This window comes from Hippopotamus amphibius, chromosome 6 (assembly GCF_030028045.1).
Source record: "Hippopotamus amphibius kiboko isolate mHipAmp2 chromosome 6, mHipAmp2.hap2, whole genome shotgun sequence".
Classification (NCBI taxonomy): Eukaryota; Metazoa; Chordata; class Mammalia; order Artiodactyla; family Hippopotamidae; genus Hippopotamus; species Hippopotamus amphibius.
In genome coordinates this window covers 16,792,960-16,820,149 of record NC_080191.1, presented here as the reverse complement: position 1 = coordinate 16,820,149, position 27,190 = coordinate 16,792,960, and the positions used below count along the sequence as shown (strand labels likewise).

Sequence of the window (27,190 nt, the reverse complement as noted above, 5' to 3'; positions counted from 1 at the left end):
AACTCTAACTAAAAGTTTTTAATAAACCATTTGAAATTACCCACTTGATAAACTACAGACGGCTTTAATACTTATCCAAAGGAAGAAAGACTCTCAGAAAACAACATAAGGCAGATTCAAAAAGATAAATTCAAGACACTAGTCAATATAGCTGGAGAATTTACTTTTATTCTTGCAGTTTTATACTAGGAAGTCAACATTTAATTTAATAATCCATTGTTCACAATTGATTTATAAAAAATTTTAATCCTTAAATTTACATCAATATCCTATGACTCCAAATCTTATTTACCACTCTCCTTCAAGTCTGAAGAAAATGATCATGTAATTTATTAACTTCCACAGACAGCACAGTCCCACTGACGTGACATTTAGTCTGAAGTCCTACACTCATGTGAGAATTAATAACAGCCAGTATCAAACTGGCCTGAAACCTGATTGTGTTCCTGGCTCAGGATCCCTATAGTAAATTCATCAAGTCCACACTAAGACACAAAAATAAAGTAGGGTGTGTATGTCATATAAAAAACTTTTCACAGTAGAGTAAAAATAACATTAAAATGTTACCAAATTTCAATCATATTATGGTGTTTTATCCAATTATCTTTCAAAATGCCTGATTAACTGAATTAAATGCAAATAACTTCATGTAGGATTTTTTTTTAAACGTTTGCCCAGCATTTCAAAATGGTTATGGAATATAATTTTTAAAATGTCAAAGTACGCTATACATATTGCACGTTTCTGCTAGGCTGGGCTAGTATCCTCCATGGCAAGATACCAAAACTACTGAATAAAATACACTTTAAAATCAGTAAGTACTTGATTAATTTCCCTGAAATTATCATCATTACCAAAACCTTCCAGGATTTTGTGAGATTTGATTCCTTTTAAAGTTTAACTTAAGGAGGGGGAAAAAAACCCCTCATGTATTTGACTTTTTATTTCCTTTTTTGGTCGTTCAATGACCAAAGAGAATTTTAAACAAATTATGCTTCATCTTTCCTGGCTTAATAAAAAGCAACAATGTCTATTATCCAAAGTAAGAAAAATTATATTAATCAAAAGCTATTACTTTTCAAATGTCTATGTCTGTCTGTCTGTAGGTCCCCTTAGAACCTTTCCAAACTTTCATAAACAATAGATTTTAATCAATTATGTACTAGAATCAAATTCGGTAAGGAAAAACTTATTTTGCAAAAATAAAATCACTTCCCAATATGCTTGACAGAAACAAGCTATTCATTTTCATTTGTGTTCCACTGAAGACATTACTGAAATCTGTCCAATGGTTTATTTCCAACTGGTCCACTACGGAATTCTTCGGAATGTTTTAAGATTGGCTGTAGCTAGAGTTCTGACTTCCATTTGGACCCTGCTCTCCTTCACTGTTCAAGCGGGGAAGAAAGAGATTTTACATCAATTAAAAGACTTGTTTTCAACACCCTAATAAGCCTACTAATTTTTAAAGTTATTCCGTGCTACAACTCTATAGAACAAAGACATTCCCGGTTATAAGACACAGATGTGGAAAAATTAAAATTCAGAAGACGAACATTTGGTTTTATGTTTTTATTCTTATGTAACTTAGTGCCCTCACACATAACAGGCATTCTGGAAGTTAGTGTCCATATACACTCAAAAACTTAAATTAGGGTATGGGATTTTGTTGTCATTACAGGTATCACTCAACATAGAGATTAGAGCTTCTTCTAGACAAATTTCCTATAAAATTAAATCGTACATAGAAAATCTTATTCCTACTAATTATGAAAATCAAGAAGTGTTCTTCCAAAAAAAATTACTGTCCAAAGGCATAATAAAACCATATGTAAATACAGCAAACCTTTATAATTAAAAGTCAGAAAGAAATATGGTAATTTCCTGGAAAACGCTGAATATTTAAAATAAAAACTAAAACTGAAAATACCAGTAACTGTGGCAATAGGATTACTGCTTTATCTTGTCCATCATCATCTTGCAGCTTCAGGCCCTGCCACTAGTGAAGAATCACTCAGGGAATTTCTGCAAAAAATGCATCCAAAGGCAGCTGTTTGAATGACTGCCTTAAACAGCTCCTTGTATAAAAGTATTAATTTTTTCCAAATGGTAACATAACATATCCAATCTACAAATCTATCCTAATGTCATATAACTTATTTATTTTTCTTGACAAATGATTAAGATGGGTAGCATTTCTTTGCTTCCCTTCTGACCTTTTTTCCCTACCCCAAATGATCTGATAGACAGTTAGAGCTGAGAACCACTGAACTTAAAGGAACAGATCCTATTAAAAACAAACAAGCAAACAAAAACACACACAAAAAAGCCACCACAACAAAAAAACCTTTTTAGCACAAGTGACTCATATTTAGCAAAATTATGTTACTGTGTGCAATGGATCTTTGAGTCACTCAAAAACCAAAATTCTTTATTTACCTTTACAATATAAGATCAATTATCTAAGTTTTTGAAAAATGCTACTGAAATTTATAAACAGGATAACAGCCAGTAGTGGGGAGAAAAAAAAGATGGCACAGAGTCAAACTGACATGGAACTACCTTAGTATTCTTTATCCCTGAATTTTAGATGAACTTGCCTATCTCTGTTCTGTTTAAATTTATGTACAGTATATAGCCATATGTTGAGGGATACCTGTAATAGACCTGCAATTGCATTAGGAAAATTTACTTAACAGATGATCAGATTAATGTATTTTTTTAAATGAGATGTTCTCAATCTATCAAGTCACAAATTAAAAAAAAAGAAAAAAAATGTGTCATGAAGTTTTGCAAGAAATTTTACAAAAACAAAACAATCTATGAAAAAATATAATACACATGAAATATATAATTAATAAAATCAATAATTAAAGTCTACAAAATACCTGTTTGGAGGAGGTTTTGGTTTCGGCATCTTACTAAGAATAGTTGCCATCTCTTTTCTCTCATCAAAATTCTTCCACTGCTCATACAGTTTTAAAATAACCCTGATTATTTCCAAAATCTAGAAGAAAATATTTGAAAAGTTCTCAGTGGTGCTATCAAGCAACATTTAGTATATAAAGAACACACATCACATCCTAGACATCCCTTAGAAAATAGTGAAAAGATAGCCTCTATCCTCCAGATTAAGTTAGACAGTCCTGATAAATGTGAAACCGTATGTATGTGTGGTCTCTCCTTATCCATCTCTGCAGTTAGTTTCCTTCTATCTACTGATATTTTAAAACAAAACAAAATAGTGAGGTACCTGGAACAGGGGTCTGAATCATGAAAGAGTATGCCACTACAGAGTACACTCCTCTAACACAATTGTTTCAAACAATTTAATGGGAGGTAGTGCACAAAAGACTTCATTTTGATTCTCTACTCTCTACACATGAGTTTAGGTGCTCAAAAACAAGCAGCTACAAATCTGTCAAATCCAGTTTCCAAATTAGCCCTTTCTTTTTCCACCCGAGTAGACCCAACCTTGAATTGATTCTAGAACATTTCAGCAGAAAAGGCAGAAAAAAGGGCAAAAACCACTTTGTCAGGAGACAGGCTATGTTACAGAAGTTTCCAGTAGTCACTAGGTAGCTTTTAAAATAACCCTGGCAATTAGAGGTTGCTTTGCAACCAATCAAACCATAAGTTTACCATTCTGTTTAATCCTAAACAGAAGAGAAATATAACCTAAATATAGTCAACATCAATTCTTCTTGCCAACATATTTCTTAACATTTCTTTACCAAAAATATTCTTAGTCTGGCTGACATCATGAAATCTTAGGCTCATGGTAAGTAAATATGACATTAACTTTAAAATGTTGAAGTTCATACTCAGTTAAGGGAATTTTAAAGATTACCTTCTCCATATCCACAGAAAGCTCAGCAAACCACTGTCTGGCATCTTTCTGCTGTACAACACAGGCTACATGCAGGCAAGCTGGAGAGAAAATGAGAGACAAAGTTCCATGATTAACTGCAAACATTGAATATATAGACTCAGAAAGATAATTCACTTACATTTTTATGTGTATTTTCTTCTATTCTTTTTTAAAATTATATAGATTCATATAATAGTTATCATTGACCATCCCATCAATTTAATCTTACAGGGAGGAAAAGTTACTGGGCTATATCTATTTAGGTTCTTGACATCTGCTCCTCACCGTGAGCTAGTCATGATGCAGTTGCCCTGAGAGTCAGGGCATGTCAGAAAGGAAGAAGTCCACTCAGGAAATTAAAGCAGGGAAAGGATCCCTGCATAGCAGTACAAAGTAGTGGTCAAAATGCACCCAAAAGTCAGAGTGACAAAACAAACAAGCCAAAAAACCAGCCAATCAATACACTGACAAATTTCAACACTACTATGTTTTGGTATTTCAATTAAAAGGAGTGTTGCCTCTACTTTTTAACGTTATTAGCATAGCACATGGTCAAGTTAGGTGAAAACCAGGCACCCTAGTACAGAGTTCAGTGTTGTAATCAGAGTTGAGAAAAAACAAACAAAACAGAAGTAATGCACTGCATACAATGTAATTATATACATTACTTACAATATAAACTAAAAAAGATAGTGAAAGAGCCCAAAGGCAACAGCCTACATCATAACTTTGCCTAAAATAATTCCTCCCAAGCAGCCTGCCTACCCTGATCTCACACGAGCTTGTTAAATGTTATATTCCCTGGTCTGGTTACCCATATGATTTTGCTAAGAATGACATTCTAGGCAAACAGCAACTCAAATGTACACTGATGTACTGGTTGCCCCAAGTTAAAGAAAGCTATTTATAAAGTAGTGCTTATGTCCAGGAAAGACTGAGAGGCCAAAGGACAAATTATAAAAACAGGTAATAAAAATAGAGTGGAAAATGCCACAACAGGGCATATACGGAGTAAATCAGGGAAAGAGACATTTTAAACCCAGACTAAGGTGATACAGGGAGTGTGGAGTTGGGGACGGTGTCACTAAACAGATGATAACCTAGAGGGGTGGGATAGGGAAGAGGGAAGGGAGGCTCAGGAGGAAGGGAATAGGGGGTTATATGTGTAAATACAGCCGATTCACTTTGCTGTAAAGCAAAAACTGCACAACACTGTAAGACAATTATTCTCCAAAAAAGAGCTGAGGGGAAGAAAAAAAGAGAGATGATATCTGAGCCAAGTCTTTAAAAAAGGTGAGAGTGGGAGCAGAGAATGACATGTATCTAAATGGTAAAAAGAAGCTGTGGATTTTATCCAGAAATTGGGAGGAGCGCTGAAAGATTTTAATCGAAGCACAGATTCTGCATTTTAAAAAGCTCTTCTAGCTCAGAGCTTCTCAACCTTGGCACTACCGACATTATACTTGGACAATTCTGTGAGACTGCCCTGTGCACTGCAGGATGCTTAGCAGCATCCCTGGCTCCTACTCACTAGATACTGGTAGCATCCCACCCCAGTTGTTAAAACCAAAACCATCTCCTGACATTGCCAAACATGCTGTGGGGAACAAAATTATCCCTGGTTGAGAACTGCTAAGCCTTCAAGTGTGGCGGATAGACTGTCTCTCTTAGAACAGGGATGCTGGAGGCCAACTAGCCAGGAAGGAGACTGCTGTGATAACCTGGATAAAAACGAGAAGATGGCTATGAGATTACTAAAGAGGGAGGCACAACAGGTTCCAGTTACCAACTAAATGTAGGTATCGAGGGAGATGAAAGAGCCTAACTACTGAGTTTCCAAATAAGGTAACTGACTGGTGCTATTCACCAACATAGCAAAGACATTAAAAAGAGTATATTTTGAGGCAAACTAATGAGTTCAGTCCTAATCATGAGTCTGAGGGCCAGTGAGATGCCTAAGGAAGCTATCCAAAACGCAGAGACTGACATAACAACCAATTCAGGAGCAAGATCTTGGTTAAATAAATTTAAATGTTTCAACACATAAGAGACAGCAGAAACCATGGGCTTCAGACTATCCGGGAAGAACAAAAACGGCAGGGAATGACAAAGATGTGGCACATGGCCTTCCTACCCATGCAGATCCCAGCATTCCTTTCCACTGAACCCAGATGCCACTTCAGAATGCTTCTAAATACAGTACTTCCAAGGAGCCTCCAGCACTACAAAAGTATAACCTATTTGCCACCCCTCAAGTAAGAAGGCTGAGAAACATTAATATTTAAGGGGTAAATGAATAAAAAGAAACCAATGAAAATAAGTCTGGACTGGTAAAAAAGAAATGGGGGGGGGGGAATCAAGAAGACAGAGTCATGAAAATGAATAGAAGACAGAAGGGAACAGAAACTAAAAACTACCTAATACATGGCAGGCATTATTTAAAAGATAACTTGTTTGATTCTTGTAACAACTCTATCTGGACTTTTTGTACCCATCCCCCCTCCCCCCCCCATTTTACAAGTAAGGAAACAAAAACAAACTCAGAAAGGTTAATTTTCCCACAATTGTAAAGGAAGCAAAGTTTAAACTTAGGACCATCTGCTCTAACTCATGACAGTACTGCCTTCCATAGATAACAGAAAGGTGGCTAACTTTCCCTCCAGCAAGGCATTAAGGACCACAAAAGGCTCTTTTACTTGACTGCTGAGGACTTAATTGGGCTCAGGCAATAAAAGAAGACCTAGTTATTTTATATAAGTTACAGCTAGTATTAGAAGGCTTAATTCCAAACTTCTCCCCCTAAACAAACAAAAATGTTCTATTCAGACACTGGTTAAAATTATTTTAAATGATTTCAAAAAAAAACTTACCAAAAAAGGGGGGTGGGGGGACAATAATCCTGATTTGTGACAGTTGCAGTTCATATTATTGAAAGTTCACATGCAAGGAATAGTCTATTACTTAAAGGAACATAAAAACATAAAGTACAATAGGGTGAAATTTCTTTTAGGATGACCTAAATAGGTTTATAACAATTTAGCTACTAAAGGTACACCACATTTACATACCTAAAGCTATCATGAAAGGAGGATACAGTAGGCAAAGATCCGTTCTGTAGGTATCATTCACTATCCTCCTATAGAAATGTAAATCATATTATTACTGAAAGCAGAACTACCTCATGTGACTGTACATTACCTTCCAGAGAAGGCCAGAGTTCCCAAATCTGTATATATTTATATCTCTTTTATATTACCATAACACAGATATAAAGGTGAAAACATCAAAGGAAAGAGATGGATACATGAATATGACAATAAGCATATTTTAATGAATAAAATTACAGCTAAATATATTTAAAATTTTAAAACTTCACAGTAAATTTTAATGTAAAAATTTTTTCTAATTTTTTTAAAATTAGAAAATCAGATAGGAAACCAGAAATTATACAACAAATTAATATGTATGTTGAATACCACCAAAAATATTCTGACTATTTTAAAGATAATATTTAATTTCTTTTACTGAAGTTTAGTTGAAATCAATGTTATGTTAATTTCTGCTGTACAGCACAGTTGATTCAGTTAATACATATATATGCATTCTTTTTCATATTCTTTTCCATTATAGTTTAAAGATAACACCTTAATTTTCCTGTAAACAGTCTGTTTTTCATAAGAATCAAATTTTAATGGAAATATTTATCAAATATATAAAGATCTTTATCATTTTAGCATTTATACCAATATAGTTTTTAAAATTCAACAAGCAGACATTTCACTCAACATAAAATATCTTGGGGCACTAGTTTAATTACTTTAAAAATACTAAACTTCATATTTAATTGTCAACCTTCCTAGCTAATAACATGTTACACTATGAATAACTTCTGTTCTAATTACCATGCAAGGGGAAGCAACATGTCTTCTTGGCCCATGTCCTGCACATACTGGAGCAAAGGTCTATAAGGATGATACACTATCAAGCAACAATCCTAGAAACAGTTTAAAAAATGTGTATGTATAAAAAACAGATTTATTATAACACAAAAACCTTATCAATACCCAACTGATTTTTAATTGTGTATTTCAAAATGTATTTTTCTAACTCATGCTTGCTTCCCTCTTACTCTCTTAAGCAAGCAGTATGGCAGCCCTAAACTCTACTATAATAGTGAAGGCAGTGCTCTCTCTGGAATATACCTTGGTAACTCGGTTGGCAGTCAGTCAGCATCCATTCCCTTAGAGACTCAAAGTGTCACATCTGCAACACACTGAAACCTCTTATTAGCCTATAAATCCGTAATTCCCAAGTGGAGGAGCAGAATTCTGCCAAAGACATAATCTATCTTTAAATAACACCACACACATACACAGATTGTGCAAATAATTTACAGTGGTTTAATGTCCTGACTGTTTTGCTTGTAATCCTCTTATTATAGTTACTATAGAACAGAAAAAATTCCCCATCCTAAGTAGGATATACAAACTATTTTACAGGTTTCCAAGAGCATAGAGGTGATGATGCCACTAGGTACTATGATTTACCATCACATATAACTTGGATGGTTTTAAAATGAACCTCCCTACAATTATTTCTTTAAATTTACGACTTCACTAAATTTGAAAGTAAGTTTTACTCTATTAATCACAAGGAAGAAATATACTTACCATTAATTCTAAAAGATAGAATTCACATTCTAATATCTGTTAAAAAAAAAAGATTATAAATGTCAACAGGAAACCAAATCAGATGAGTCTACTTAGTCTAACATAAGAATGTAATTAGATATTTATGAAAAAATTTTACTAAAATTTTTTTACAATCAAGAAAACACAATTGCTTATATCAGAATGAACATATGCTATAGAAAATTACTTTTTACACACTGCATACAACTGTGATTATGAAACATTTTAATCCTTGTAAAGAAAAGGATTATATAAACATTCTTATTACTTATTTTTATTTAAAATATCCTGTATAAACTTCAGATTTTCCAATATACTTTCTACTCAACAAATGCAAAAATGCAATTATCTCCACTTAAATGTTATTCTTGTTATATTATAAATCAATAATAGAAGAATACGGAAAATGAAACAAAAATACAATTTAAATAGAATGAAAAAATCCCCTGCAAGGTGGAAAAAGAAAAACATCCTATTAAAAATGACAATAGAAACACATCTTCTAAAATAATGTAAAATTTCAAGTATAGTTTTCATACTGTTCCATTATAGTAATTCTCAACCCCAGCTGCACATTAGTAGCCACCTGGGAGATTTTAGAAAATACAGGTGTCCAGGTTTCAAGCCTAAAAATTCTGATTTAGTTGATCCAGAGAGCCTCTGACATCAGTATTATTAAAAAAGCTCCCAACATGATTTAATGGGCAACCAGGGTTGATAACCACTGCTATGAAGTTGTTTTTTTTTAATGGTAGAAGCATTTTAGCTTTAATTTAGAAATAAAATTCATATTCTCATAGAATCTGAAACTGCCATTTCTAGGAGACTATCAGTTTATTTTAATATAAAAATGGAGCTAGTTTATATATAGCTTTGACAAGCAGTTTTATTTTATACAATATACTTACATGGTTCATCCTATAAGGAAATTCCTTTGGAAAGGCATATGAAAATCTAGTTTTCACTGCAGAAAACAAACAAACAAACAAAACTTAAACTGAGAAAATGGGGAATGAATTAACACAAAACTTCTTTAACACAATGTAAAATATTAGAGGTAGAGCTAAATCATTTTTAGTAGGAGTTGTTGAAGATATTAGGGATGCAGATTTTTTTGTTTTCAGGCAAAGGGAAACACTGAGTGGCAGAATGCCCTAGGCCCCCACCTATATTACAATTAGAGAGTTTCAATGATATATTTAATATATTAAGAAAGGGTTCTGCTGCTTAAAAAATAAAGGAAATGGAAAAAAAAAATCACTGGCTTTTATCATTTCTAAAATCTTTCCAGCTCTAGAATGGTATTGCTCTATTCCTTAGTGATTTAGCTTAAAAGGAACACGGGTTGTACAGTTTTACATGTTCACAAATGTGTATATATATATACACACACTGGCAAATATATACAGTTGTACGTGTTCACAAATGTGTATATATGTACACACATTGGGAAATATACACAGTTAACCCTTTGTCCACACATACATAGATTTTTTTCCAATAAATATGTACTACATGAGCCAAGGTTGTATATGTAGATTTTTCAACTTCACAAAGGGTCACAGGGTCAGTGCCCTGAACCTCTGTGTTTTCCAAGGGTCAACTATATATATAAATACTGGAAGGATAATAAAAAATATTAACAGTAGTTATCTCTGAGATTTAAGGATTTTTACTAATCTGAACTTTCTAAACTTTTTATAATAAATAGGTATTTATCAAAAGATATTTTAATAAAATCACGAATACATGTGCAAAGGTCTCTAGGACTTTCTTCATACCACACACAAAAATATATACACAACTCTTCTTAGTGACTAAGAAAGTACAAACAAAAAAACTGTTAATCAATCCTCTATCTCAAAAATGGTAGGAATTGAGTATCCTAACAGCTAACTTAGATGGGTAATATCTGCCAAGATTTGAAACCTAAGCCATTTAAACTTGACATCAGGAAATGTCTACTTAACCTTTCCTTTCCTCTCCTTTTAGTTAATTTAAAAATGTACCTATCAAGGTTTCTGAGTTTTACAAATCCACCCCCACCTCTCCTTTGTTTTTAAATTTTTTGGCTGTGCCTCGCGGCCTTAGGATCTTAGTTCCCTGACCAGGGATTGAACCCTAGCCCCTGCAGTGGAAGCGCCGAGTCTTAACCACTGGACCACCAGGGAAGTCCCAACAAATCCTTTTGATGTAAGCAAGATATGAAGTGCACAAGCAAAACAGCTACTTTATATAATGTTAATCAATCAGCAAGGTAAAATTATCTCTGTATATAAAGCAAATCTACATCCCTAACCCCTGGACCTTGACACCTAACTTACTGAAATTAGATTTTACCTGATGCTGTCAACATCTCTCCAATTCCATGATAAAATTGCTCTGCATTTTGATTTTCTACCTCCTAATCCTTTCTTCTGACCTGGAGGAAAATGCATCTCTCCTCTCTATTACTATCCCTACCACTTGTGCATCTGCTTTCTTCTATTCAACTGATAGTCCCTTTTTTTCTTTGCACCTTTAACCATTCTTCCTCCAAGAAATCTATCCTATCACTTACTAATATGCTCAAATTTCCCTTAAAAGCAAAACAAATAAAACTTCTACCAAACTATATTCCTCTACTTTTTAAAAGTAGACTCTTGAGTAGACTTCCACGTAAGAACTCAATGAGAAGAAGGCAGTCTGGAGGCCAGGAAACTAATCATGGCCAATAAAGGAACTGATCAAGGCACGCACTTTGATCTTAGACTTCCCAGCCTTCAGAACTGTGAGAAATAAATGTCTGTTGTTTAAACCACTCAGTCTTTGGTGTTTTGCTACAGCAGCTGGAGCAGACCAAGACACCCCCTTCGCTCAGTATCCTGTTATTAACATTTTACATTAGTATGGTACATTTATTATAATTAATGAGCTAATATAGATACATTATTACTAAAATCCATTTTTTACTCAGATCTCCTTAGTCTTTAGCCTCATGTTCTTTTTCTGTTTTAGGCTCTCTTCCAGGATGCCACACTATATTTACTTGTCATATCTCCTTAGATTCTGTTTGTTGTGACAGTTTTCCTGACATACCTTATTTTTGATGACTTTGACAGTTTTTAGGAGAATCAGTCAAGTATTTTGTAGGTTGATTCCCTACTGGAATTTGATGTTTAATGATTAGAATGGGGTTTGGGGTTTTCGGAAGGAAGACCACAGAGGTGAAATGCCACTTCACTACATTACATCAAAAGTACATACTATTAATGTCATTTATCATTGTTGATACTGACCTCGATCACCTGGCTGAGATAGTGTTTATCAGGTTTCCCCACTGTAATGTTAAACTCCCACATTCTTTCATAATATACACATTAGAAGGAAGTCACTATGCACAGCCAACACCTAAGGAGCAGGAATTTATGCTTCCTCTACTTGAGGGAGGAAGTGGCTATATAAATTACTTGAAATTCTCCTGTATGGGAGATTTATCCCCCCCCCATTTATTTATTTATTCTATCATTTATTTATATCAGTATGGACTCATGGATATTTATTTTATACTTAGGTTATAATTTGGGTTATAATCCAGTACTATTCTTTTTTATTTTGTTGCTCAAATTCTTCCAGCTTTGGCCATTGAAAGCTCTTTCAGTTGGCTTCTATATGTCTTAAGCATAACCCCATTAATGAGGGGTTTGCTTCTGGGATTTTTGTTTTGCTTTGTTTTGAGTATTTACTTACTTATTGGCAGTATAAGATGCTCTAGGTCCACCTTGTACATTTCCTGCCTGATCACAAACCCCAAGGTCTGGTTTTTTTCTTTGGTGCACATCTTCTATGCAGGGAAAGATACTATGCAACTCTTTCTTAAAATTTATCAAATCTCAAATTTCTACGCAACTCTCTTTCTTAAGATGTATCAAGTCTCAAATTTCTATCACTGGCTTCACATTTCTAAGAGGATATTCTACTGATACATTCACATTCAGAATGTCAAAGAGTAAATCTAATTCTTTTCCGAACCCACTCATTCTCCTCTTCCAGTATCACCTTCACCTCCCAATGCCCAGGCATGAAACCTCAAAAATCATTTTTGACTCTCCTTAAATCTTTTCTGCTCAAAGGTCCTGCTGACTCTGTCATTCAAATCTAGCTTGCTTGTTCTCCTTGCTGGCTACCAAAACATTATTTTAAGTCTTCAATAATATTTGCCTTATTATTTCAGTAACTGAAAAAAAAATTTTTTCCTACCTTAAAATTGTTAGCTTTACTTCTTATAGCACCCAGTGGTGACAGTACTCACTACAGTTTGCAGCTTATGTAAAACTATTTCAGAGAGGGTTTTCTTTGGTAGGTTTTCTTTTTTGTTTTTTTTTTTAAGCTGAGTCACAAGGCTTGAGGGACCTTAGTTCCCATTCCAGGGACTGAACCTGGGGCCATGGCAGTAAAAGCACTGAGTCCTAACCACTGGACCACCAGGGAATTCCCAGTGGCTTTTAAATTGTGGTAAAATATGCATTACATATAATTTAACATCTTCAATGCTTTTTAAGTATACAGTTCAGTAGTATTAATTACATCCACACTGCTGTGTAACCATCACCACAGTCCATCTCCAGAACGCTTTTCCTCTTACAAAACCAAAACCCTATATTCATTAGACAACAATTCTCCATTTCCCCCTCCCTCCAGCCCCTGACAGCCACCATTCTCCTTTCTATCCTATTAATGTGATTACTCTAAGTACCTCATATAAGTGGAATCATACTGTATTTACCTTTTTGTGACTGGCTTATTTCGCTTATCAGAATATCCTCAAGGTTCATCCATGCTGTATCACATGAAAAACTTCAAAATTTGTCTGTCTACTTCAACTCACACTCTCCTCCAATTCATCTTGCATAATTCTGCCAGAATCACCTTCCTAATACACAATTCTGGCATCATCCTCATGTTGAAAACTAAAGCTTTCAAAGGTACTGCCACTGACAGCAGAACAAGCTGCAGATTCCTCACTGAAGGCTGCCTATTAACTGGCCTTAGCCAGGTGGGGCTATTTCCCACTATTTCCTTACTCACCATTCACTGAATGTAACTAACTCAGTAGCTTTTCCTTACATTGACCAAACTTCAGTGTTCCTAGGCTGTTCTTCCCCTGCATTTCCCCAGGTTCAAATTCTTTCTTCACCAAATTCTATTTAAGCTTTTTTGGATTCATCTAAGAAATCACCTTTTCGCACTCAAAACATTCACTACATTCTCTGTTACTCTCTTATGCCACTTATTTTTCTTCTGTATTAATATTTGTATATTGATGTCTTCTTTTCTTGTCCTTAAATTCTTTGTATTTATTTTTGTATCCACCACTGCATCCACTATGGTGTTTCCCAGCGATAATGATGCAGTTGTTGATGACAATGATAGCAGCCGCGCCAGTGTACCCAGTATTATGGATTGAATTATGTCGCCCCTTCCAATTTACATGTTGAAGCCCTAACCCCAGTGAGGCTGTATTTTGAGACAGGGCCTTTAAAGAGGCAATTAAGGTTAAATGTCATAAGCATGGGGCCTTAATTCCATAGGACTGGTATCCTTACAAAAGGAAGAAACACTAGGGATGAACACACACAGAGAAAAGGCCATAAGAGGACACAGCAATAAGCCAGCCATCTGCAAGCCAGGAAGAGAGGCCTCAGGAGAAACTAACTTGCTGGCACCCTGATCTTGGGACTTCCAGCTTCCAAAACCATGAGAGAATAAATTGCTGTTGTTTAAACCATGCAGGCATTTTGTTATGGCTGCCCTAGCAAACTAGCACACTGAACAAAGCACAGTTCTAAGAGCTTTACTGATATTAACTCATTTGATCTTCAAAACAACCCTATGACATAGATATTATTAACATCCTCATAGAACAGAGAGATTATATTTTGCTTAATTTGTCACATCGAAAGCACTGGAGCTGAAATTTGAAACTTAAGCTGTATGGGCCATATAATACACTATAAAATTTATGAAATAAATAAAATAGTCTACTACAAAGCTTCCTATTCATTAGTAAAGTGAATATGAGTATGCCTTTTAGCCTTTGCATAAGAAATAAAAAACAAACCTCAATAATAGGAATTTTACATTTTCAAAAATAAACACCTTCTAAAAAATATGGAAAACAGAGACTAAAGTAAGAAGAAAAGATACCTATAATCTGCTCAGAGATGAGCACTGCTAACATTCTGGTAGATTCCTTGCAATCGGTTTTCAATTTTTTAAATAATTTTGATTTTCCAGAGGGCAATTCAATACTTCACCAATAGGATATATCTGGCATATTAAATTCTATGATTATTACTCTTCTATCCTCAAAATAAGACATTACATGAAAAAGACTGAATTAGATTATTACACTCTTTTCAGAAAGGGGAATGACCCAAAAAATATGAAATTCTGGCTCAGAAACTGAACACAAAACACTTTCTTCCTCTTCTGTGTAAGATCACAGAAGTAAAAAAATAATAATTTTAATTATCTTTTGTTAGGTGATATCTTTTTGCTTAACCTATGAAGATGGCGCACAGCATATTATTACCTGTGCACAATTACTTTACAGTGTTATTTCCTTTAATGCCATGACTCACAGGCAGGTAAACCCCATCTTTTTAGATAAAGGACTAAGGCCAAAAGATAAAGCAACTTGCTCAAGGTTATACAGCTGCTGCTTAGAGACACAACTAGTGCGTAGAATTAGCTCTAGGTACTAAAGAGAGCATATTTTTCTGCACCATATTTTTCCATAAAGTGGGAAAAAAACACTATCCCCATCAAAGATATAATTACAATTGCTAAAGAAATAGTTTATTCCACCCACAAGAATGACACAATAGTTATTATGAGGCAATAAAGTGCAATAAAAATGAAAAATAAAAATTCTTTCTTAACCTTTTTATTATAAAATTAAGAGCCACAGAGTTGATGTTTTTGAATCAATAGTTACCACCCATTTTTAGCATTAAAAGTAATGTCTTAGAGGACTTCCCTGGTGGTGCAGTGGTTAAGAATCTGCCTGCCAATGCAGGTGCCATGGGTTCGATCCCTTGGTTGGGAAGATCCCACGTGCCGTGCAGCAACTAAGCCCGTGCGCCACAACTACTAAGACTGTGCTCTAGAGCCTGTGAGCCACAACTACTGAAGCCCATGCACCTAGAGCCTGTGCTCCGCAACAAGAGAAGCTACTGCAATGAGAAGCCCGTGCGCACCACAAGAAGAGTAGCCCCCGCTGCCACAACTAGAAAAAGCCTGTGCACAGCAACGCTGGGAAGGCGTTGGAATTATATCTTTCTTATTAATCGGATGATGACACGGACGAACAGACGCAAACACAGCCGCCTTTCAAGAAATTCTCTACAATCTCATCGGAGACGTAGGCTTACCCAATCCAGCCAATAAATAAGTAAATGAATTTAAAACCAAAACCAAAATTTTTGTATTTTGAAATTTTTAGCCAAATACATTAGGCATAAAGGTGATCTCACCTCAGGAGATTTAATAAACAGACCCAACTAATCTCTCATAGGTCTCATAAACTGAAAAACATCTATATCCTATGGAGCTTTCTTTAGAATTACAATCTTAAAACAGGATATATTTTTTGCACTTACATACAGAAGTAGCAGCAGAAATCAATCTTGTATTTGAGACTACTCCAAATTCCTAGAAAAAGCAAAGTACATGAGATTAGGTACATAATAACACAATTAACCGAAGTATACCTGCGGTCTGTCCAAAACACAGTATTTCCTATGTTCCTCCGATGTTTGCGGTCTGTTTATCTACCTACCTAAGGAATGATGTACTTAAATCTCTAAATATATATAACCTTTCCTTAAAATTACTACACTTTAACACAAATGCTTAAATAATTTTATAATTTAGTATTACTGGAAGGTACCAAATTAGAAACCAAGCCCTAAAGTAACATGACAGTGCCAGTTTTCTGCACTCAAATTTCCAAGAGTTTTTAGATTTTACGCTTAATTGCCAGAATAAATATTAAGTATGCTTCCTATTCAGTTGAACCTGGACTAACAGATACTTCAGGGTATTTAATAATAAAACAGTTGAATCTCAGAAGAAAATAAACTTTAATATCACCAAAAGTACTCAAAAGACCATACAAACAATTATTTTTCTTTTTGGAACAGAAAGACAAGAATGATATAGCTTAAGACTTTGGATGTCAGTTCCCATTTCCTCTTTGAACTTAATATACCACCACTGTAAAAATAACTAAAATTTACGAAGTGGTCCACCTTACATATGGTCTCGCTTAATTTGATTAACCTTATAAAGTTACTAAAGGGCTTCTTTTCTTTTTTTTTGGCTGCAAGGTGCAGCCTGTGGGATCTTAGTTCCCTGACCAAGGATCAAACCCAGGCCCTCAGCAGTAAAAGCAAGGAAACCCAATCACTGGACCACCAGGGATTTCCCCAAAGCCTTCATTTTAAAACTGAAAAATGAAGAACTGCTTCCTTAGCCAATGAAAGAAACTAAACTGAATACAGTCTGCTCAAAAACCTTCAACTTACATCTTCATCTGTGTGTGTTTGGGGGGGTGGGGTGTGAGGGGGGAAGCAATCATGTATGCCTGTGTATATATTTGTATTTACATTTAAACCTCAAACCATAATAACTGAAACTGAAAATTAAATGCCTGAGACATCGTCGTAAATGCCATTTCAATACAATTCTCACACAACTGGACAAAATACAGAAAGATTTGGTCAAAGTTAAAGATTAAAAAAAAAATTGCTATAACCAAATATGAAAGGATACATCTTTTTCCAGGAATAATTCTTTACCCAAAATCTTAGCACATAAACTTTCACTTAGTAAATCATAAAATAGGGTTCTACTCAGTAAATCATGTAACAAAAGATATTTAACAAACAAGGCAAACCCCCCAAGTTAATCTACAAGATTATAAGTTTATAAAGATTTTGTCTTGGTTTCCCATACTGGTTGTCCTTCAGACACACAAAATTACATAGTAATATTTGGAAAAGCCACCCCATATAAACACCTTCTTTTCCATTAAAGAACTTAAAAACAGCACAGCTGGTTCTGCCGCCTTAAATTACCACCTACAATAAACTGTATTCAATATTCAAGAATACAATTACTATTCTAAAGACATCATCTAAAACTAGAAACATAATACAAAGGATTCATGTTACTGAAGATTACATGGATTATTATGAAGATCAGTTAATAATGTCTGCTATTATTATCTGGATTTAGCTGAACTCTCTCAAAAATACTGAAAAGGTACATAAGATAAGCAGAGATTCAGTCTCAGCTGCAAGTTCCCATCTTCTCTTCTCTCTCCCTCACCTAATTTCTCAACCCTCACTACCCAAACCATTCCTCATTGGACCATATATAGTATAGCCACCCCAATCCTTGCTTTCCCTCTTGCTTTCCCTATGGCTTGCTAGGCAGCCAATCATCAGGAGGCAGGAAGCGAAGACAGCAGAACCCAGAAGCATATGGAGGAGAAGGAAGAACATTCTCAATTTACAGGAGACAAGCTGTGTCATTTATGGAATATTCCTTAGGGCTAAACAATAAACATCTCAGAGGCAGAAGAGCAAAACAGGTAAGAGCATGGGATTAGGAACTAGACTGCCAGGGTTCAAATACTGGCTTTGTCACTTACCAGCTATATGAACTTACTTTGTGTCTAAGTTTCCTCACTTATAAAATGAGATTACAACTATGTAGCCCATAGTTTGTTATGAGGATTAAGTCAATTATATTTGTAAGAGGACTCAGAATAGCACATGGTACATAGTAAAGTGCTATATAAGTGTTTGTTAACTGAATATACAGAGATGTATATATTTCTTTGATTTTGTATAAATTTCAATATTTTATATAAATCACCGTTATTATTTTTACATAGTTAATGTGAAAACTGGGGCAGATTAACCAATACATGTTGACTATACTATAATGAAGAAGAGAAAATTATTTCATACCTCTACTTTGGATGCCAAAAACACACATGTAGGAGCCATTAATACAGGATCTATACTTTTCAGAGAATACCTAAAATACGATTAAACAAAGTTAAATGTCATTCATATGGAAAAACATATATGAAACTAGAATTCATATAGAAAATATTTATATGGAAAAAAATCAGGACAACTCTATGGCAAACACATGATTCACTTATATAAGGTTTATCAACATTAGCTAAGAGTTTCAAATAGGCATAACGCATTCCCAAAATAACACAACCCTACCTGGCATAGAATCTCTTGAAATAGACCGTAGCAGTGGCAATAACTTGTTGTCTTAATTTAAGATGTTCACCTAATGCTTGGATAACTAAAATAAAAATAATAAAGTTAAATGTATTTCTGATACCATTATAATATTAACATTTAACAGTAACGTCTATGCAGTTAAATCATAACTATATTCATTTTAAGAGAAAAACCTACACGTTATAAAGCTCTACTTGGATCACAGTGGTCTAGTACTAGGATTCCAATTTGTTAAAAAATATACAGGTATGCATAAACAATAACAAGAAAGAGAAATTGCCTCACAGTAAAATCTGTTTTTGAATCAAGGAGGTTGAATGACAGGTATTTCCCCTTTATCTTCTAAGCATTTTCAATGCTTTTCATATTACTACTATTATTAGACACCTATCAGTGTTGTAACTACTGCTTAATAAAGTTAATAAAAAACCCAAAATGAATCCTCAAAACAAGAGCAAAGTAGGTTTGCAAAAAAGTGAACTGAGGGTTAGAAAGATCCTGTGGCAAAGCTACCACATGGCAGAGCAAGGATCTTCTAACTCTAAATCCCCTTCCCTCCAAAGCAAACTCATGAGATAGGAATGACCAATATAGGATGTCAATCCAAAGAATCATTTATCCTCAAAGTACTTTGCTTTAGCCAATCTTAAATTGAGTTTAATGATGCATGATAAAGCTTGGGGAGATTAGTACTTTTAGACTGTCTTGAGTGTCTCTGACATGTAAGATCCACAAAAGACTTTATTTAAGTCACTTTAAAAAAAGATATATTAGTTGTAAAAAGAATACACATGTAAATAAAAAGTAGAGACTAAAACAGTTCATCACAAATTACTACAGAAAAACATTTTAATTCAAAGGTAACCAACTGTATCAAATTCAACCAATTAAAAAAAAAACTTTACCGTTTGTAAAAAATATCTGTAATTTCCAATACTCCTCTTCTGAGAGAAACTTTAAGTCCTTCTGGCGTTCCTTCAACAGATCTTGTTTATCCAAAATCCATTGCAAACTAAAAAAAGCAAAGATTCAGACATCCCATAGAAAATCAACTAACAAAGTTACAGGAAACATTCTACGATTGAACAGGTTGTTAATATTCTGAGAAGTACAAAATACACGTAATCTTGAAAGACAATATTTTTCACATTTCTTGAAACTCTGACACAGAATTATCTCACTAATAAATGTACATATACCCTGAAAAATACCTGCTCTAATCTTTTCTCTCTTCCTTCTCAGTCTATCTCTCCCCACCCCCACCCGTGTCACTATTATTGTGTATTTCATTGATTCTAAGACTCTGAAATCAAGATGTACCTTCAGTGATGCCTAGCATTTTAATGGACATTAATGTTTACACTCTCTTAGTGATAACCAGTAGTGAAATTATTTGACACCAATGGATGGTGCCTTAGATTTGAAGTATATTTTCTCTCAGTTGTTCATGAGTAACTAGAGTATTTAATTTTCCTACCTCACAAATTCCAATCATGTTAAAAGCTGCTTCAGAATTTATTTTACCAATAGCCTCCACCTGCTGCCTTTTAAAGACAACGCAACTGACACGATCCCCCAAAATATTTTGCAACATACTTTTGTCACTCAGTATGCACTGGAAGTTTTACTTCAATGTATTTGTTATTCAGCATCCTTTTAAATTGCTGCAAAGCATTATGGATGGATCATTATTTATTTCATTAATCCCTATTGATAGGCATATAAGTTATCATTTTTTTCACTATTACAAGTAATGCTTTAATGAACATCTTTGTAACTCACCCTTGTATATTTGATTAATATTTGGAATAATTTCCTAGAACTAATGGGTCAGTTTTGCTGGTAATTTTGATATCATTGTCAGCTTGTCTTCACCAATTTCTATTCACAGGAGTGACACATGAGTGTGTCTTAAGATACTTAACCCTGCGGGTTACTGCCAATCTTTTAAATACTTTACAAGTTAAAGGCAAATTAGTATCTCACTATTTTTTTTTTAAATTTACTTCTAACATTAAACATTTTCCATGTCTTTATTGGTCAAATATAGTTCTTTGGTACACTGTAATTCTAACGACCACTTTTCTAATGGGATGGTCATCTTTTTTATGATTAAAATATTCTTATGATCTAAAATTTGTATATTACAGATAAAAAATCATTTCTTTGTCAAATATGATCTGGACATTCCCAAGTTTAGCATGATCTCTCAGTAATTAATGATTTGCAATGAAGAAATATGAATCACATATTTGTTCAAATCTATTTACATTTTACTTTGATTTTATGTTTGTTACACATGGGAAGGCCTTCCCTGACATAAAATGAGTTAAAAAAAAAAAAAACTCCCTCAATATTTTCTAATACCCTTAAGGTTTTTTTCTTTCCATTTGTGATCAATCTGGAATTTGATACAAGGTGTAAAGTAGGATCCAGCTAAATGTTTTGTTAAATGGTTATCCAAATGTCGCCAAAGAATTTCCAGATGTATAATTCTATCATTATATTTGGATCGTCTTTATAATTTCTTATTTTTAATTTTTCTCATTCCTATGCCATGCTATTCTTTAAAAAACATTTATTTATTTGGCTGTGCCAGGCCTTAGTTGAGGCACGCGGGATCTAGCTCCCGGGCCTCCTGTGTTGGGAGTGGGGAGTCTTAATCACTGGACCACCAGGGAGGTCCCTGTCATGCTACTTCAAAACATGTAAAATTAAGTAATTAAAATCTGGTATGGAAAAAAACCCTTGCTCCTATTCTTCAGAAGATTTCTGGCAATTCTATTATAATTATTATTCTAAGGCCTGAACTTTAGAATCATTATATCAAGTCCCCGAAAAGGAAATTCATCTAAAATTTTGCTTGGGATTGCATTATATTTAAAGATCAATTAGGGAGAAACAATATCTTTACAATTCTAGAATTCAAACTCCATTTATCAAAATCTTTACGCTCTCCAGCAAAGTAAACTATAAGCAAGACGAAAAGACATCCCTCAGAATGGGAGAAAATATTTGCAAGAGAATCAACAGACAAAGGATTAATCTCCAAAATATATAAACAGTTCATCCAGCTCAATATCAAAAAAAACAAACAACCCATTCAAAAAATGGGCAGAAGACCTAAATAGGCATTTCTCCAAAGAAGACACACAAATGGCCAAGAGGCACATGAAAAGCTGCTCAACATCACTAACTATTAGAGAAATGCAAACCAAAACTACAATGAGGTACCACCTCACACCGGTTAGAATGGGCATCATCAGAAAATCGACAAACAGTAAACACTGGAGAGGGTTTGGAGAAAAGGGAACGCTCTTGCACTGTTGGTGGGAAAGTAAATTAATACAGCCACTATGGAGAACAGTATGGAGGTTCCTTGAAAAACTAAAAATAGAGTTACCATATGATCCAGCAATCCCATTGCTGGGCATATACCCAGAGAACACCATCATTCAAAAAGACACATGCACTCCAATGTTCACTGCAGCACTATTTACAATAGCCAGGACATGGAAATAACCTAAATGTCCATCAACAGATGAATGGATAAAAAAGATGTGGTACATACATACAATGGAATATTACTCAGCTGTAAAAAGCAATGAAACTGGGACATTTGTAGAGACATGGATGGACCTAGAGGCTGTCATACAGAGTGAAGTGAGTCAGAAAGAGAAAAACAAATATCGTATATTAACACACATATGCGGACTATAGAAAAATGGTACAAATCAACTGGTTTGCAAGGCAGAAATAGAGACACAGATGTAGAGAACAAACATATAGACACCAAGTGGGAAAAGCAGGGAGGATTGGGGGGGAATGAGTTGGGAGATTGGGATACCAAATTGTACACTCTAAATATATGCAGGTCATTGTATGCTAACTGTATCTCAATAAAAGTTCTTAAAAAAAAATAAAAAATAAAATAAAAAAATAAAAAATTAAAAAAAATCTTTATGCTCTCCACAGAATAAAAAAATTTTCTTCATATAGGTCCTGTACATTTCTTGTTTATTCTTGAGATTTCATATATTCTACTGATATTGTAAATTATTTTTTTCCATTAACATTAAGTTTTCTATTCTTACATTTTATAATTGGTCATCTTATTAAACCTTATTTCTAATAATTTTTCAATTAACTGAATTTTCTAGTTAATTTTATCTCCATGTATTCATAATTTTGTCATTTTTATATCTCATCCTATCAATTACACTGCATGTAGCATATTCAGAACAATGTTAAAGAAGCACCCTAATTTTCCTAATGTTTCACCATTAAATATCTCACTAATGCTCTGATATGTTTTTATGATTTTAAGTAATCATCTTATTTGTTTTAGTAAGAGCTTTAGTCAAGAATGGATGTTAAATTTTATTAGGTATCTTTTTAATGCCTTCACTGTTTACTAACAGATTTCCCAATACTGACTCTTATTTCTACAATAAAATCAATGTCATTTTTTATACTTTTAATGTAATGTGGGACTCCATTTGATAGAATATTTAAAAGTGACTGTTTTTAGTGCTATCTTTCCTAGATCTTATGAGTGTTATTGTGGCTTCATAAAAAGAACTGGAAAACTTTCTGTGTGAACCAGAACTTTAAAAACAGATCCTCTTGAAAGTGGGGGAAAAAATTTACCCATGAAATAATGTGGGCCTGGAGCAATTTTTAAAGAAGTAGCTCTCTGATAACTTTAATTTGTTTTGGGTTTCAAATTTACATTGAAAATGGAGATAACCCAAAGGTACATCTGCAGTAATTTACTTTTCTCATTCCTAATTTTATATTTCTGTATCATCCCTTTTCCCCTTCATTCAGCTAGCATAGTTTAGTCTACTGTTTTGGTTCTCTCTTTCAAAGAACCACTTCTTATCATTTCTAACTATATTTTTCTCTTTTAATATACTAATATCAGATGGCCAACAAACACATGAAAAGATTCTCAACATCACTAATCATCAGAGAAATGCAAGTCAAAGCCACAATGAGGTATCACCTCACACCGATCAGAATGGCCATCATCACAAAATCTGGAAACAACAAATGTTGGAGAGGGTGTGGAGAAAAGGGAACTCTCCTGCACTGCTGGTGGGAATGTAAGTTGGTACAGCCACTATGGAAAACAGTTTGGAGGTTCCTTAAAAAACTACAAATAGAACTACCATATGATGCAGTAATCCCCCTAATGGGCATATACCGAAAGAAAACCATAATCCGAAAAGAAACATGTACCATAATGTTTATTGCAGCACTATTTACAATAGCCAGGACATGGAAGCAACCGAAATGCCCATCAACAAATGAATGGATAAAGAACATGCGGCATATATATATACAATGGAATATTACTCAGCTATAAAAAGGAATGAGATGGAGCTATATGTAATGAGGTGGACAGACCCAGAGTCTGTCATATAGAGTGAAGTAAGTCAGAAAGAGAAAGACAAATATTGTATGCTAACTCATATATACGGAATCTAAAACTGGTACTGATGAACTCAGTGACAAGACAAGAACAAGGACGCAGATGCAGAGAATGGACTGGAGAACTCGAGGTTTGGTGGGGTAGGGGGTGAAGGGGAAGCTGAGACGAAGTGAGAGAGTAGCATAGACATATATATACTATCAACTGTAAAACAGATAGCCAGTGGGAAGTTGCTGTATAACAAAGGGTATTCAACTCGAGGATGGATGATGCCTTAGAGGACTGGGACGGGGAGGGTGGGGGGGAGTTGAGGGAGGGAGGGAATACAGGAATATGTGTATAAATACAGATGACTGAACTTGGTGTACCTCAAAAAATAATAATAAATAAAAAATAAATAAATAATTAAAAAAATATATACTAATATCAGTGTTACCTTCATTAAGTCTGTTTTCCTTAGGTTTATTTCTCTATTTCCTTTTCAATATTCTTAAGTAGAATATTTAATTTTTATTCTTTCAGTTACTCAAGATGTTAATTTTCTTATAAATTTGGCTTTGGCTACCTCCTGAAGACATGAATATATACTGACCTCATTATGTTATTTCCCAAATAATGTGTAACTGTATCTTCAATTTCCTCTTTGATACAATAAAGTATCCAGAGTCGCTTTTGTAGTTTTAATTTTGTTACCATATGTTCATTACTTCATTCAGTCAACCAAGCAAATGTTTAGCATCGTTCTAGTTTTACTGCATCACGGTCAAAGAATGTGTTGTGTTCTACTTTAACTTTCTGGAAAACACTAGGATTCTCTCTGTTCCAGAGTTATCATAAATTTCTTCTCCACAGTCATTTTATGTTTTTTAAAAAATAAAAATCTCACAAATATTTTAGTTTTTCCTCACAGCACACAGTATAGAAGATAAACCAATTTACACCACATATCATCAAACTTAAGATTACACTGATTGTAAGATTCACCATTATTCCATACATTGCTAAGAAAAAAAAATTGCCATGTTGATAGCAGAAATGTTGAGATAGGCAATTTAAAGCCATGAAAAACAGCACACTTCATGTCAATTTTCCTCGTTCACCAAAATCACCCAAAACAATGGCTTTCAAAATCTTTTTCTTCCCCGAATTGATTGTCTTGTCTTTCATATTTGTTACCTTTTGCAGATCAGAGACTCCATGAGTCTCAAGGGATGTGAGTAAGACAAGGTGGCTCCTTCCTCCAGGATTATTTGAATTGGGAGGCAAGGACACTTTTCAAAAAAGCACATTTAATATTATAATAATTTTATATTTGAAAAGTTAAAAAACAGTTTTATAAAACAGATCCTGGCCCCCTTTTGATCAGCCAACAGTAAATGAAAGCATGAGAATGCTTATCAAAAGGTGGCAGGATCTTTTTTTTTTTTTAAGTTGAAAAAGGGCTGTAACTTCTGATAATCAACAGCTAGCTACCGGTCAATTCTCTCAGCTTCTTTCAAAGTTTACCAGAACACGTCTCCTTCACTACTGAAATTTTCCATATCTTAATTTTGCCCAAGCAAATATTTCAGTGAGTGAACACAGTGCAAAATAAAAACATGATCTGAAGTGAAGCTTCTACAGCATCTCATCTCCACAGAACCACTCATAGCAAGAGAGCCTACTTCTCTGAAAATAGGTTTCAAAGCCCATTGTTTCTTTTTTCTAGTGCAAAAGGCTAAAAAACCGAATGAACAAAATAGGAATACCTCTTCACACTCAAAATTTAGTTACTAATGCTCTCTTAACATTAAAAACTATTTACACGAAGATATCTTTATCAGGTTCTGTTCGTCTTTCAAGTACAGAGTGTACAATCTACTCAAAGTTCAATCAGTACCATCACCCACCTTCCTACCTGCTTAAACAAATGTACTTAGGGAGACATGTTTTCAATTACTCTAACTCTTCCATGGTACTCACAGAAACAAAAATCCATGAAAATACATTAAAGATATTGGCAAAGTCTCTGGAGAATACATTTTAAAACAAAATATGAGAAAGACTAACGAAATGGACAAATGTTGAGAGCACTTGCCCTATACCTTTCAAACATAAAATTCCATCAAGGCTTAAGTTAGTGGCAGGAAGCGGTTCAGGAGCAGAAAGGAGCCTGACTCCCTCCTCTCCTCAGAGTAATATTAAATCCTCTCAAGACGGAAGATGAATGACAAAAGATCACGATGCCAACCAGCTTTAGATAGACCAGGCAAAAGCGAACCACAACGGTCTTGAAGAGCCAGCCTCCGTTCTGAACTGTGTCACATCTCCCATACCTGTGCCCATCGCTGTCCAACCCTCGCTGGCCCCGCCCCGCGCCGGCCTAGCTAAACCAAGAATCAGAAGTTAAACTCCCGAACCTTCCTTCTCCGGAGACTGAACCCCCTCCCCACCTCCCCCACAGATCCCCCCCTCCCCGCCACGAAACCCGGCCAGGGGGCGGGGTGAGGGGAGTCGCCGGAGAAAAGTGCACCCCGCTTCCGGCCGCCACCCCCTCGGGGGAGACTCCGCGGAGCTCGGGACAGGGGCCGGGATCCAGGCCAAGGGGAGCCGCAGGCCCCGTCCGCACAGCACCCCCAAGAGCCAGCCCCGGACGAGGAGACCGAAGATCACTTACTAGTGGGAGCTCTGCCAAAAGTTCCCTGCCATGGAACACAGCTTGCCCTGATAAAAAAGCACCAGCCGGCGGAGCGGCCCGCGGAGCGACCATAGACCCAGCCCGCCCGGTAACCGCGCTCCTCGATCTGATCTGCACGGCTCCGCTCCGCGGCGGCGATGGTGAGAGGAAGAGGATGGCACTTATTCTCCTTGACGCCGGCCGGCAACACTCTACTGT

The 27,190-nt window shown here is 35.0% G+C and overlaps 2 protein-coding genes across 3 annotated transcripts in view; one reads left to right on the top strand and one right to left on the bottom strand.

Moving 5' to 3' along the window:
- The window catches only part of TSTD3 (thiosulfate sulfurtransferase like domain containing 3), a 32,104-nt gene extending 7,565 nt beyond the window's left edge, over positions 1–24,539 (top strand). Inside the window, exon 4 of the mRNA XM_057738855.1 lies at positions 23,806–24,539. Within this exon, the coding sequence (XP_057594838.1) occupies positions 23,806–23,824 (19 nt within the window). The 3' untranslated portion in view covers positions 23,825–24,539. The remainder of the gene's footprint in view (positions 1–23,805) is intronic.
- CCNC (cyclin C) lies at positions 149–27,190 on the bottom strand. 2 transcript variants are annotated; one of them, XM_057738852.1, is made up of 12 exons: positions 26,972–27,186; positions 19,784–19,890; positions 18,855–18,939; positions 18,585–18,654; positions 16,206–16,257; positions 9,471–9,526; positions 8,542–8,577; positions 7,774–7,865; positions 6,940–7,007; positions 3,851–3,930; positions 2,889–3,007; positions 149–1,388 (listed from the first exon to the last, which is right to left on the bottom strand). In XM_057738852.1, the coding sequence occupies exons 1-12, from the start codon at positions 27,001–27,003 to the stop codon at positions 1,334–1,336; spliced, it is 852 nt and encodes a 283-aa protein (XP_057594835.1). In that variant the 5' UTR covers positions 27,004–27,186; the 3' UTR covers positions 149–1,333. The 2 variants fall into 2 exon arrangements, with proteins under 2 accessions (XP_057594835.1, XP_057594836.1); XM_057738853.1 differs by lacking the exon at positions 149–1,388 and adding an exon at positions 1,402–2,025 and having other exon boundaries at positions 26,972–27,190.

Coding starts and splice junctions, on each gene's coding strand:
- CCNC (XM_057738852.1), bottom strand. CDS start 27,003: ATGGCAGGGAACTTTTGGCAGAGCTCCCACTA. Junction 16,258..18,584: donor TTTTGGCATCCAAAGTAGAG/GTATGAAATAAT, acceptor TGCTTTTTCTAG/GAATTTGGAGTAGTCTCAAA. Junction 1,389..2,888: donor CCAAAACCTCCTCCAAACAG/GTATTTTGTAGA, acceptor CCGCTTGAACAG/TGAAGGAGAGCAGGGTCCAA.